General features: G+C 40.8%; 1 protein-coding gene across 1 annotated transcript in view; it reads left to right on the top strand.

The window, feature by feature from the left end:
- Positions 1 to 5,287: 5,287 nt before the first annotated feature.
- LOC306704201 (ephrin type-A receptor 6-like) overlaps positions 5,288 to 14,915 on the top strand; it is a gene marked incomplete at both ends in the record, with an annotated part of 137,708 nt that continues 128,080 nt past the window's right edge. The window contains one exon of the mRNA XM_079170453.1: positions 5,288 to 5,366. Within this exon, the coding sequence (XP_079026579.1) occupies positions 5,288 to 5,366 (79 nt within the window). The remainder of the gene's footprint in view (positions 5,367 to 14,915) is intronic.

Here is a 14,915-nt window from a genome sequence, read left to right on the forward strand (position 1 = left end):
CTGTAAATTGCTGCAGGCAATTTCGAAGCACTGTAATCATGGTTTCGTTTTTGAGAAATTGTTTTATTCCACTGTCACCTTTTTCCCGTGATACGATTTGAAAATATTCATTGTCATCTTCGTCTTGGGCAACAGAATGTATCTTCACATAGATCGCTGAATGTTTCCTCAGGCCCAATGTAATAATCAAGAATAGGAAAATGGGTTTACCGGTGCAGTGCAAATCCTTTGAGACTCAAAAGTTTTTGCAGAATGAAGTGCTATGTACCTCCTACCATGGAAACAAATGTGCTGAAACCCACTCAATCATTGCTGAGTGAATGTCTATATATTGAATATAATTCTATCAGCAACATTGTGTAAAGGGTACACTAGAGCAGTGGGTGATTAACACTGAGATTCAGGTGTCATTTCTTTGCTGAACTAGATCAACACTGTTAACTGCTCTATAAGTCCTTAGACAGCTTCACATCCAGTGTCTTTACTAGGCTTGAATTGAAGAGTTGGACTTAATTGGGCTCTTGAGGTAGAATGCTATATTGTTATTCAGCTGAGATATATGACATATTTTTAAACAAGACATTTTTTATTTCAGACGAAAATATGATTGTGGATTTCCCCCAAAATTGTTTTCTTGCCAGTATCCCCTCAATGTTTAAGGGGATTAAGTTTAAGGACATCACGTAAAAATGTAAAACTCTTGATTAAAACACTTACAAATACAATGTTTATACAAGTGTGAGCAGCTCAGTATTATGCAAGGTGCATATTTAACAGAATGACACCCCAGACGTTGTTTAGATACATTCTTGCCTCACCACAATAGCTTTATTTTATCATTGCTTTTTCCATTAGAGTTATAGTAGACAGCTCTGAATGGTTTGTATTTATAACACCTTGATTGAAATTCATGTTGAAAGTAAATCTTTTAGAATCAATAAATTCAATTTGGAAGAAATTCTTATGGCCTGATATTTATAGATATTTTTTTAATGAAAAAGCGTATGCAGCCATACCTCAAATGTACTTTTTTTCATTTGCATCCCCCTCAGTAAACCCAGGCTTTATGTCTGCACTTATGTCTGCAAAGAAGAAATGTTAACGAGAGATCAGGAAAGGTTCGACTGATAGGCTACTTTCTCAAAGATATGTCTTGTCAGTGCCTTTGGGTCTGTTGAGGCAAATAAATGGAGAAATAGATATTCTTTTTGACAATGTAGTTTGTTGAGACTTTGGCAAGAACATGGCACAGACATATCAATATCAACAAAGCTACGTTCCTAGAATGCAGCCTTAAAAAGACACTCAACATTCAGGGAGACATACTATTATTTAACAACAGAACACTCTGAACCGAATGGGTTCTTAAGGAAGAGACCTCAAGGCATAGACATAATATATTAGAACATATTAATATATTAGAACTATATTTTATAAAACAATAATTAAAAAAATTGTATTGAAAAAAAAATAAATAATAAAAAATAAGGAAGTAAAAAAGGTTATTGATAGAGACAGAGGCAAGACATCTAGGTATCAACATCAGACATGACCTAATAGACGATTTAAGGTCAGGGTTTTAAATCAACATTAAATTACAGATGTGTCCCCTGTGAGCAATGCAACAGTAGTCTTAAATATAACGATTTTAAACACCCCCATTCAAGTGATAAAATCCCTGTCAAGGGGAAAAACTAAGCGTGCTCCTAAGGCGCGTAGAGCGGACCATCGCGGCTTCATAACATGTAAAAACATTACATACACTGTTGCTGCACATTTTATTGAGGCTGGTCATGCAATTTCTGCTCAATGGACCGAAAGGTACTTTTTTCTAGAAGAGGGGAGAATTTGAAAGCTTCTCGTTTGAAAGAGAAGCTTGTTGGATCTATCACTTAAATAACCTTGTTTATTCTTAATCAATGTAAGATATTATATCTAGCCCTTGAGGTCTCCTCTTTACGAGGCCAGTCTGAGCCAGGGTGTTCTGTAGTAACTGTTATGTCTCTCCTGATGTTATGTGACAAGTAGACACTTGTCGTTGTTTTTCTGATGTCGATATGTATAGATTTTCTGAGACGGTTTTTTATTACTTTTTTTTTTAAATGGATAATGAATCAGGTACCTATGTGCTCTTCCAACAATATGTGATTAAGGTCACTTCTCCGTATGATTGAGCCCACCTGTGTCTTATCCCGTATTTATTGCCTGTGGAGCAGTTTTTGTCCCTCAATACCCTGAAGAAGTCTGTCATGTCAAAACATTGGTAAATTATTAAACCCCTTTTTGCATCGTGGCTAGGATTGTGCAACTATGTTTCTTTTCACTTGTATTATCACCGTGGTCAGCACCTCCCCAACACTGCAGTGTGTGCTCCTCCCCTCTTTCATCCTGAGAAGCATTTGGGGTGAAATTCTCCTTTAGGCCGAAGTTTGTAACAGTTAGGATTCAATCCACGTGCGGGACAGTTCTGTATGGGCTGGCACTACATTGGGAAAAGAACATTAGTGAAGCTCTACGCGGTATAAAGTCTCATTGTCTCTGTCAGTTGTGCTGATGTCGTCTCGTTCCAGTTCTTTGCTCGTGATGAGTACAGATGGACTGAGCTTGTTCTCTCTGGACACGGGGAATCATAGCTCACGGTTAGGTCCCCTGTACACTACAGTCACACCTCATTGACCAACATTACAGCAAAAGAAACCAAATCACTGCATGGGGGGGGGGGGGGGGGGGGGGGGGGGGGGGGGGGGGGGCAGTAGAGGACCTCCTCTCATCAGTTTGCCCTTTTTGCTCGATTATCATCCTCTAAAGGCATGAGTGAGGATTAAAGTAATCAGCAATATGTCCTGTTTTGCGTTGTGAGCTGTAGTATTAGTAGAAATAGTGTAAGGAGTAAAGTAGTAGTATATTGTGTATTCCTGAGTTGATTTACTCATAACCATAGACAAATATTGTATAGTTTATGGAAAATAAGCAATTTCAGGCAGAAAGGCAAACATTAGCTGACATGTAATAGGTTGCCGTTGAGGTATAAAGGAACAAATTACTGTGTGAAAGGGCTTAGAATACACTTTTGCCACCAGTCTTAAAATTTCTACAAAATTTAACCATCTTTTTATAGCTGCCATACATCTGCCCGGTGACGTTAATAGCTTGATCCATTTTTGTAGAGTGTGCGGCCTCAATCCAGCTACAATAGACAAAAGTAGGCCGCCGTGGTCAATATATTCTACTCTACAACCCTCCGTCCTCCAATGTGTTTGCACATTGAGCAGCACAAAGTCAGTAGTCGTTTGGCAGCTTCTCTGCATTGTTTGGTGATTGGCTGGGAGCTAAGTGGTGGTGACAGATTGCGATGTTGATGTATTTACCTCCTGTGTGCTGACAGGAAGCTGTCCCTATGTCCTGATTGACTGGGTCTCATCACAGAAGCCAGCATCGCTTTGTTTAAGCCGGTCAGGTTGGGCAGGGTTTGCTTACTCACTCGATGAGACGTCCATGAAGATGAGAAGAAGACCTTCCCTAATCTTGGCTGACATTGGCCGCTTGGCAAGCAGAGCAGCTCACGGATGCACTGCAAATGTGTGGATGTGGAGCAACACTTAGACCAAGTTTGTTGTATCAGGTGATAACCTGCACTGTTCTCAAAATGTTACGGAGCGTTCCAAAATCAATAGCATTGTACTTGATAGGCTTCGATGAAATACAAAATCCACCCTTTTTTTTTTATTATTTCAATGAATACAAAGTAAAGCGGGATTTCTGCTTGCTGCATCTGCAAAGGTCGCAGGTGTCCGCATGGCCAAAGTGACGTCACACTATCAGACATTGCCCTTTGCGGGGGTTCAGTTTTCACTGGTCCGTGCACGTCCTATATTTTCCAACTATGCAGACTCGTTTGGGCAGAGGAAATGGAGAACTTTGAGGAGCTTTGAGAATGTCGGTTTGCCACAGGGAGTACAAAAGATCCAAACTCTACTCATCACAATTCCACATCAGCTTATGTCTGTGCAGCCATCCTTGTGGAAAGTATAACAGAGGCTTAAGTGTGACCCATGCAGTGCCCCTAAGCAAGACATCAGTGCATCGATGACTTTAAGTGAGGGATTCATCGGACGACACGTTTTGAATTGGACAATTTGTACTAAATTGACTGTAGATTCATCATGTAGTATTGTTTATATGTAGTCATCAAAGAATCAAAAATGTGGGCACATCCCAATAAATCACTGTGCTGCCAATGGAAATTTCCATAATTCACTGTCTATGGGGGTCCCAGAATTTGTCTCCAGGTGACATCACCACCACGGTTCTGATTTACTGATTAAAAGTGAGGTGTTAGGTGAATCTTCCCCTTTAACTGCAGATAAAAGAAGCTGCAGAACACTATAGTTTTACAGTAGATTAGAATAAATGCATCTATTCATTTTTTTTTTCATTGGCCATTTATTTCAAACGGTTCAGTTAAACATTGCTGTTATTTAATTCCCCCAAACCACGTACAAGAAACGAAGCTATCACAACCTTCATTCTTTAGTAACAGGCACTAACGGCATGTTCTCTCCGATGGGGCTCATCACAAGTCTATTTTACCATATTGAGGTCCTTGTGGAACAATTTGGGAAGCCCTGCACTTGAACCAATGAGATAACACACACGCACACGCACGCACACACGCCGCTGCCTTGTCAGCTAACCCCCTCTAGTGCCGAGCACCCTGCACAGATGCGCACAGTCTCCCACTGTAGCCGCCGCTTCAGCTGCTCGTTCGCTGCATCCCGACCATTTCTCTGCTCACCGGCCCTGCTCATCGCGCTGCTGCAGCGGACCGGGCTGGAGACAGGGAGCCCGGTAGTCCGCGCCACATTGCTGTGCTGACAGGATTTCTAAAGTCTGTCACGAGTCTGTGTGCGCTACGGAGACGCACTAGATTGACGTGGACATTTTAAGAGTGTCTTTTGAAACAATGCAACACCAGCGACTGAAGTCCGCGGGAAATCTGCAAAGTTATTCCGAGCCATAGGTGTTTCTCACCTGTCTGAAAATTTCGTTTTCACTTTAGATATTCTCGCCCACTTTATCCCAAATCTGTCCGTTCCGCGCCGCCGCCGCCGCCTGCAGGTATGGACCTCCTTATGTTCTGTCCCTCGGCAGTTTTCTCCAACCGGAACCGAATGTAAGGACCAGTGGATCGGTGCTTGAGGAGGATCCAGCCGCGCGTTTCTCTGACCACGTCACCTCTCGGCCAGAAGTACCTCGTATAAGGCCGGTGATAAATGTTGCAGCAGACATGAGTTTTGGAAACAGATTTTTCCTCGTTTCACTCTTTCTTGGATTTTCCCTCACTCGCGTCAGCAACAGCAACCAAGGTGAGTTTAATGATTCGCTCCTCCCTGAACTTGTTTTCCTTCACTTCAAACACGTTCATGTGGACGCTGTTTGAGCCAGACAGCACCGTTGCCACTGCAGGAACCACTAAAGTAACAGATTCCACAAAAGTAAGTGGTTAAACCTAAAAAAAGAAGCATCAAGGCAGCAAACTATCACTTAGAAAAGGTCCTGCACTATTGATATCCATCTCTATGTCTTTGTCTATAGCAATGTTTTGTTTGTGAAATAAAATATATTATCACTCTTAATAATTGCTACTTTGCACATATGACAGGGTCCAGATTCAGATTAAACGTTTGTTATTTCCCAGTGGAGTTCAATGGATTGCCTCAGCTCAGTTTTTATCCCAACAGTGAAACAGATAATGAAATGAAATACAGTTTTTATGGAAATCAGTTGCTGAAGTGACAAACCTGAGGCTGCTTTAATTACTCACTCTGCATTACACACACACACACACAACACACACACACACACACACACACACACACACACACACACACACACACACACACACACACACACGGACGGACACAGACACAGTAGACAGTAAGACAGATCAGCCACAGATTGAATCATTAAGTGGGTGACAGAGTGAGAATGTGCGTGCGCCTGTTTGAGTGCAGACTTGAGTGTATATCTTGTGCACACACAGTAAAAGGTTGTGAGCTACCAAAGATGCACTTATTCCCGAGCGCGTGTGCATGTGCACGTGTAAATGGACTTGTGTGTGCACTTTGTTTTTGCGCCTAAATGCACATGATGTCTCTATGTGGTGTGGGTACAGTGTCGAAGGGACATTGTACACACAGGGCATCGCTCCTGCACGCGCCCTTCGTCTGCATAAGCTTGCATTCCACTTGTCTTTTTATTTGATGCTTGAGTGTTCGTGTGTATGGTCACACGCTTTTGTGTGCGTGTGTGTGTGTGTCAGTGTTCCTTCGTGGCTCCGTGCGCACACACACACACACGCAGCTGCAGCATCAATGAGGTTTAAAATAGTCGTATTGATTGTGCGGGACACAGCGGGATCTGCCCCCCAGCTTATATTTTATTGTTCTCTCAGTTCAATAAGAGCGATGCTACTCCATGTTTGCCAAGACAGCTGCTACATAACAGCCTCACTCTGTGTTTTTCTCTGCCACAGATTGAATGATTGAACTGATGTCTGCTTTCTATTGTACTTTAGTCTCTCATATTGACTGGTCTGGGACCGGGTCCTTTTCTACCACAGAGTGGTGCAGCTCAGAATAAAAAAAAAAAAGAAAGCTCATGATAAAGAAAAGTGTCTCATTAGGGGCTGAGGGATTTATGTTTCTCAGCATGACACGCTTGTTTCTCAATGTATTGCTTTTGTCCAAATAATTTCAGGGTTCTGCTGTGTGGCTTGTTGAGGGAAATGTAATGGTGGGTTTGCGTGGTTATTGATGAGACTAAATTGCGCAGGGGCATGAATGAAAGTGTCTTTCTCCACCTTTGCACCCAATTTCCGTTGAGATCCAGCCACTTCATGACCAGAAAGGTAAACAAGTACACATATTGTTTTTTCCTGCTGGGCTACATTACACGGGGGCGTTTTCGGAACTCCAAAGATTGGGGATTTCACAGACAAAATTGGGCGAGATGTCAGCTGTTAGGAGAACAATAAAAACCAATCACCTTTTTGCTTCTCGCCTGTGTGCCTCCGCTCACAGCAACACATCCGATGATCCCTCACATCAACCCTACTGGGATTGCAGACAGTTATTAACAAATCTCTACTCACTCACTGCCAAGTTTGAACAAGCCCTTTTCCCCCATCAATAGATCTCTTCCCAGAATCTTTACTTTTATTAGCCTTCCCCCCCCCCCCCCCCCCCCCCCCCCCCCCATTTTCGTCCCTTGTGAAGTCGGCAGCAGCTATATTTATTATAATGAACATTCACAAATCTCATTTTGTAACACGATTTCTTGAGCCCTTGTAGAATTTTCCCAAGCAGAAGATTGCTCATACCCAGCAAATCGGTAGAAGATGTTTTTGTTCCACACTTCTGACATTGTTCAGTATGTGTTTTTTTTTTTTTCAGGCATGAAAAATCAAGAGAACAATGGGAAATGGGAGTAAGATCAAAGCACCACATGTGACTGTTTTTTTTTTTTTGTTGGTGAAATGCATCTTAATGACACACTGCTGGATTGTTGAAAGTTTAAAGCCAGTTAGTACCACATAGGAGGAAACTGTCTATTGCAAGACTTAAAAAGATCTATGAGATCACATCAAAACAATAGCGTTTTGCATTTATTTATGTGGATGGCCGTATAAAGCCTTTGCTCTCATTGGAACCACCCGCAGAGCACCAAGATCAGCAACACTGCTGTAGATTAACAAGATGTCACCAGCATTGTGCTGTCAAGGAAAATCAATCAATCAGTCAATCCACAGTAGCAGAAATGTTAACTCCGCACCTTTGACTCGCAAGCCCCAGTGTGTATGATATTTTCTTAATCAGTTTCAGTATGCACGCATTGGGGTTTATTCTGAAAACTAATTCAGAAACAAGCAATTGAATATTAGTTGTTACACCTGGATGTTCTTCAGATTTGTCTTCCTAGATGTACAAGGCTGTGCATGTACTAGTAAGCTATGTAATGGCTGTAAAATGTAGTTTTATCCAAGTTCAAGTTCCCTCAGTTTCCACCCTACAATAAGTGAAGCACATGCTGCTTGTAATAAAATGTGCATTCCTGCATTCCGATAACGATTGTTGAGTTGTGCTGTATGTGAGCTTGATGGCTGCCTGGTGAGAGAGATCCACTTTATACTTTACACTTGAGGGAAATAACTCCTATCACTCATGAATAGTCAAGCAAATATCATTCACTGAATGCTGTTTCATTTTTAAATGTCATTTTTCTGAATTAAAAATGGAAAAACTGTCCATTGCTGTACGCAAATCTTGAAAAGCGGCTACAAAATGTTCTCTTACTTGTGAGCAACATACATATACACGACTCTATATAAAAGGGGATTTAAGGCTTATCTCATTGAAGACCGCTGTTGCACTCTGTGAGCACTTCTAGCTACGCTCTGATCAATGATATCACTGCAGGTGTTTTGCCTTTGAAAGCAGATTAAAAACGCCTGTTTTCATTGCCAATGTTCGGCCATAACTGCAACATGCTTATGCTCAACATTGTAGCAGCAGTACTTGACTGCTGAATGGCTGATTCGCATGTTATTGGTATTAATTCCCTTTACTAATCTCTCATTTACAAACACTTACAGCAGATGGCACCCTAGGTACCCCTTTAGCATCCGTTTTGGAAGAGTCAGGGGACTCTAGCGACTCACGGGACTAACACATGTCTAAAGAGTCATGGGACTAGCGACTGACGTGACAAACTAAGGCAAAGCTGTTTCACACTGGACATGAACGGCGGTCTCATGGGTGAAAGTCCTGTGTTTGTTTGTCCCATCTATTCACCAACAATTCCACACGCCCTAAGCAGACTTGCTCTCAAATACTACGTCAGTTTCTCTGACGATCTAAAAATAATGTAGACGGGTTTATACTTTGGAGTTAGTTGGCAGAGCGTCACGACAGACGCTGTGTATCAAACGCTAAGGGCCACTGATCAAGCTGTGAGACCCAAGGAGTGAGAACGGGTTGGTTGTTGATTGTTTGATCGTAGTGCGGAGCGGAAAGAGTGTTGAAAATCTTGTCAAGCCTGTCAGGTTTCCTTTGCTATGGATAGTCTTCCATTACGCAGCATATCATCCCCTCTGTTGAGAGCCCAGCGCTTTGTTTACACCACTAAATGACAGTGTGCAATCTTCACTGAAATACTCACCAAAATCAATTTTCAAAAGTCTCTGTTCATCAAATGCTGTTGTTTGTCATTAGACTTGCTGTGCACTGAAATGGGTGGTAGGGAACCTGCACAATTAAATGGTTTTGTTTAAAAGTAAGGCTTGCTTTGCTTTTTGAATCATAGTTTAAGGGAGAAAAAAACCCATTTCTACAGCATATTAAAATGTTTATTAAATCTTTCTCCACAAAAGCAACCAATGTGCTGTTAGAAGCAAACGCATATAATGTACCTAATCAGCCACAATAATGGATGTTTTAAGAGCCACACTAAATTCATGGCATTTTTCTTTTATATTTCAACATATCAGGTCGTTTCTTTGATTCAGGACAGTCCTATGGAGACACGTGACCCTAACCCCCCAAAAAGAGCCTTTTTTTGTTGGACTTCTTGAACGAGGTGAAGATATAGCCTCTACGCCTGTAGACCGCTGGTACCACTTTTGTCCGAACACTCAAACTGCTCCCAATTCTAATTTACATGATGTAACACTGGTTGAGACTGGCTTTGGGTCTTTTGTGCGGGCTGTAGTTATTTTGAGGTGTTTTCGTGGCCTGAGAAAGCTGTAGGCCAGACAGGAGATGTCATCATTCTACTGTAGCTCCATATATTTATGAGTTGGCCAGCTCATGTTCTATTTATATCCAACCAGTGGAAGTCCCAAAGGACCCTCAGCTCCAGGCAGGGTCTGTGGGTGCCTCGCTGAAAGATAACTCTATGGAGGGAGGGAGAGAGAGAGAGAGAGAGAGAGAGAGAGAGAGAGAGAGAGAGAGAGAGAGAGAGAGAGAGAGAGAGAGAGAGAGAGAGAGGATGGATTGCTATGTATGCGCAGGCGCTGCTCAGTAGACATTTACCCAGCCAGCACAAACAGTAAAGGAAAAGTGCACACACACACACACAAACGTGTACTAAGATGTGCACATGAACACTCGTACACACACACACATACACTTTTCTGTTGTTATCTGGAAACTCTGTAACTAAATTTAGCAATTTAAAAAGCTTGTGTCGGTAATGTTTTTTAATTCAATAAATAGTTTTCAGTTGCTGTTGTTCGTTCACACCTGTAACTCCTCTAATATCAAATCAAAGCACACCAGAGGTGTTTCATTCCAAAACATCTTTTGGTCTTTTGTACAGATCAATCACCTCTGTACTGTCACACTTCAATATACAGTATGCCATGATCTTGGCTTTGGTTTAGTTTGTTTCCTCTTTTATTTTGAAATTCCCTGCCTCTTTTGTCCTGTTTTTGTTTGGCTTCCTGTCTCCGTGGTTTTCCCTTTTTTTTCTGTGGATCACCAGTGTTGGATTTGTCTCGTCAGCCTTGCTCTTTTCCCGTGTGTCTGCCCACCTGTGTCTTGATGTCCGATTAGTTTCTTGTGAATTTACAGTCTTGTCTTTTGTCTGTTGATTGTCAGTTTGTCTGCTATGTTTGTATCCCTCGTGCAATCGTCTGATTTATCTGATCCTCTCTCATGTCGTTTTGCTCATTCTGGTTTTTTGGGCCCATCCCCTGTTTTCTGTTCGCCAGACCGGGATCACCAGTGTTGCATTTGTACAATTTGTTGCGTTTGTACAAGTTTTGCAACAGCTGTTTCAAATTTTTCTTAGCTCTTATAAAGTTTAAATAACACTGTTTTGGCCCAACGCTCCAAAGTTGTCTTTTAGATACTTCTCCACACTGCCTCCTAATGTACATCAGCTGTTCTTTATTTATAGCAAAATCTAGTGTGAAACTGCTCACTGCAGTGAGTAACACGGCCAATTCTCAGTAATTAGGCCATCCTCCAGAGACTGTGCTGCTTAGTGCTTACCTGCCCACGGTAGTCTAATGGTGTCCATTAACACCATTGCATTGCCAGCTAGTCGTCCAGCATGGCACTGGCACTGGCACATACCGAGACAAAAATATGAAATGAAGCTGGCAAAGCAGAGAAGACAAGATTGGAAGAAGACTGTGAAAATATCTGCATGTTGACTTCTCTTTGTCAATCAGTAAAATCATCTTAAATCATCATCTGCTACATATTTTCATATAAATCAATGTCCATTTTCTACAGTTTAGGCTCAGATTGATATAACTCAACAGGTTTCAGTAAATGTGCTGTTTGCTTTTTGTAAAATCTTTAGCATGACATATCATCTGCAGTACATGATTTCATTAACTTTATGTCTTCAAGTTGTCTGGAATGAACAGAAGAAGAACTGGGTAGGTATGAGCAGTTAATGTCATATGGTCTGACAAATAGAAAGGCACAACTACAAAACAAGATGACAAGGTCACTCGGTGAGCGCAGACCTCTGCCAAGGCAACATGCTCTATCTGTTGTTAGCGAAAGTGAAGAATGAAATTTGTGTATTTGTGATTCAGATTCGCTCCTTTGACCCTTGCTTCACTTTTCTACCAAGCTTGTTGAAAATGGGGCGAGTAGTTTTTCTGTAATCCTGCTGACAGACAGACAACCAAACCATATACCAAACAACATAACCTCCTTGGCTGAGGTAATAGGAGGAGTACAATGTTTTATGTCGGCCCTAATGATGGAGTTTATGTCAATTATCATAATTTGATAACATTTATCAGAAACCTTACTCAAAATCTATTGGTCAGGCCTTAGATATGACTCGTAAACTGTCAACTATTGCATGAAATTGTCTCACTCTCTTCTCTTTTACTCTTGCTGCACAGTATGTCTGTCTCTTTCCCTGAGTCCTCCCTTCTGCTTAGGGAATCTGATTTGACCAATCCCCAGCTGTCAGTCATTCACACAGAATATGGATTTTTACAGATAACATTTCTATAGTGCTGCCTTTTAAATCTAAGGGAAAACACATTTCTCTCTCCTTAAAAACCTCACTTATAGCCCAGGTTACAGGAAGCACACATAACCATTATGTTTTAGAATACATTCTCTGGGACACTAGGAGTTCCCGCTCCATTAACATGACCTCAGCAGCTCATTGCTTTTACCTCTCCTTGCATATGTCAATGGATTTTTGGTTGGTGGGGAAATGAGACGTGCTAAAGTAGTAAAATAAGGATTTAACATTTACGATACATATATATATACTTTTTATTCTTTTTTTATTCAATAATAATATGAATTAAATAATCAATCAATATTATTTATAATAATAAGATCTAAACAATGGCAAAAATGCTTTTAGCTTCCTGGTTTGGTTTTTAGCAACTATACTTATCTCATCAACCCATTTCCAGCAGCTGCTTTCAGCAACAGAGCTCTAATAAACACATTTTAGACGACCTGCTCAACACCAAAAAGCAGACAGACACAATTAGCAACTAGCTGGTGAACATAGAGGAGCTAAAGACCCAGATATTTCGTTCAAGTTTTTGTGTGAACCAGAAACAGAGTTACAGAGAGAGTGAATACTGGACTTACATTCAGTGGGTGTCCAGAAACACGATTCCAAATCAATGCTAATGTCGCTTCATATTTATTATATACTGTATGTGTAAATTGGCAACTGTTTGCTAACAAGTTTGCCACGCATGTTCATTTTAAAAGTGATGATGTCATTCTTTACAGCTCGTTACGCTGCCCCAGTGGTCAAATGTGAAATAATTCAGCTGTAAGGTATTCTGTAATTTGGATATGTTTTTATGGATTCAAAAATTATAATGAATTTCAACAATTCCTCATTTTACTGTTAGACATGTGGGACTCCATCAAAGAGTTATACGAGTCCCTGTATCCCAATGTGAAAACACAATTTTTTTATTAGAATTATGGCAGAATCTACAGCAGAAGGTCATGTAGGAGCAGGTTATATTGCATTCTTGACTAGTTTTTTTGAGGAATATTTTTAAAATCAGTTAGCAGATATTAGCAGATAGTTAGCTATATTTGTTGCAGAGCACCTCGCAAATACATAGTCACAAAGTCACGGAATAAGGAAGAATTTTCTGCCGTTTATACATTTGCCTGCTGTACAACCACTCTGACACTGCGAGCACCAATCTGTATTTTTTGACAACTCGGGGTCTCATATCCTGGACGGTTTTCTTAACTCTTGGATGTCGTGATAGACTCGTTTGGCTCGATCCAGAACAGGTGTTAAACTATGTCGCTGCAGTGTGTCATATACCAGTTCTCTGGGAGATGGGTGGAAGTGCCGGAGCATTTAGTTGTATATGACAGACACATACATGCAAGCACAATGAAAAGCTCAGTAAGCAGATGCTTGGACAATGTCCGTCAACCACGCTCCATCAAAGGTGTACTGGCTCGTAGCTCGGGAACAGAGAGAATCAAAACTGTCCCTTCTTCCTTTATGCTTGCCTTGATCTTGTCAGAATACATTCACAGATAAATATATGACTTCATGTGATAATGATAATACAAAAGGATTGAAAGTAATACTTAGAACTATCTATCCCAAAGCAGTGATGTTAATGGAGATTTATCAAGGAAATATTTCCACTGATAGAAAGTTGTGTTGGCATAATGAGCCCCCCAAGGACCACTTACAGAGCTCTAAGTGGTCAGTCTTGACTGACTGACACTTAAAACTCAGTCGTTATCCAAGTGGAAGAATACTCAATGATCTGTCAGAAATCAGTGTCAGTATAAAGCATGTGGGAATCACGGTTTGACATTTAAGATCTAAGTCAATGGCTACTCAAGGACAAGTTTAAAGATGAGATTGTTGTCCGCTGATTTTTGATGACTCATAGCTCGTAAGAGAAATGATTGGCTTAGACTCAAGCCTCCTGAGTCTAGTGTTGTAGTTTTTTCGGGCAGCCATCACTCTGGTCCTGAATACCAGTACCTACTTCCTGGTGCAGTGCATCCACACATAATTAGGACATAAACTGTATTTTCACACATGCTGTGCATTTGGCACATTTGACAAGGTGACCGGACGGGCTCCATGTAATATGTATGGATTTTGAAAATACAACAATATTTGTGTCTACTGTCTATTCCCTAATATTGTCACAACTGTCGATAAACATTTGTTTTTTTTTATTGAAGTGGAATTATATTGGCATCACACTAAAGGTAAATCCAGGAAGCCATGTCTGCTCCTTTTCGCTGTATATAATTTGCCTTTGTGAAAGACACGTACCTCCTGAATTATTAAATATTCTGTCCTTGAGAACAAGACAAAATATTGTCAAGGATGGCAAAAGTTCCAGTGTAAAATTCCTTTGCTTTTTACTACTACCTTCAAGGTTAGAGTCAACTGACAATAATATCGTGCTGTACCAATATTAATGTCACTATATTAATATCTATACCAAAGCTCCAATTTACATACCTAAACACCATACCAGAATATTGATTAATAATGAGCACAATGAAACAGATATTCTCAGGGAATAAGAAGAGTTAAGGATAGATCCATCCCTGATTTTATCTCTTGAACAGGCTCAGTCACAGGCAGGAGAAAAGCCTGTTGTTGTTAATGAGATTGGGGTAAAGCTGCGAAAGGGATGGCAGGGGAGGGAATGGACCGGACAGCAATCTGACTGTAATCCATCAATCCCCAAATTGTGTCGCAAGTGGAAAAAAATGTTTGCTCCGACTGTATACGCCGCCATGCTCATAAATATTCATCCATGAAACTCAGTTCTGTTAATATAAAAAAATGTCGAAATGATCACGTTTATGACTGATATTTCAATTTCCGTGTGAAAATAGGGCTGT

This window comes from Pholis gunnellus (assembly GCF_910591455.1).
Source record: "Pholis gunnellus genome assembly, chromosome: 12".
NCBI classification, from domain to species: Eukaryota; Metazoa; Chordata; class Actinopteri; order Perciformes; family Pholidae; genus Pholis; species Pholis gunnellus.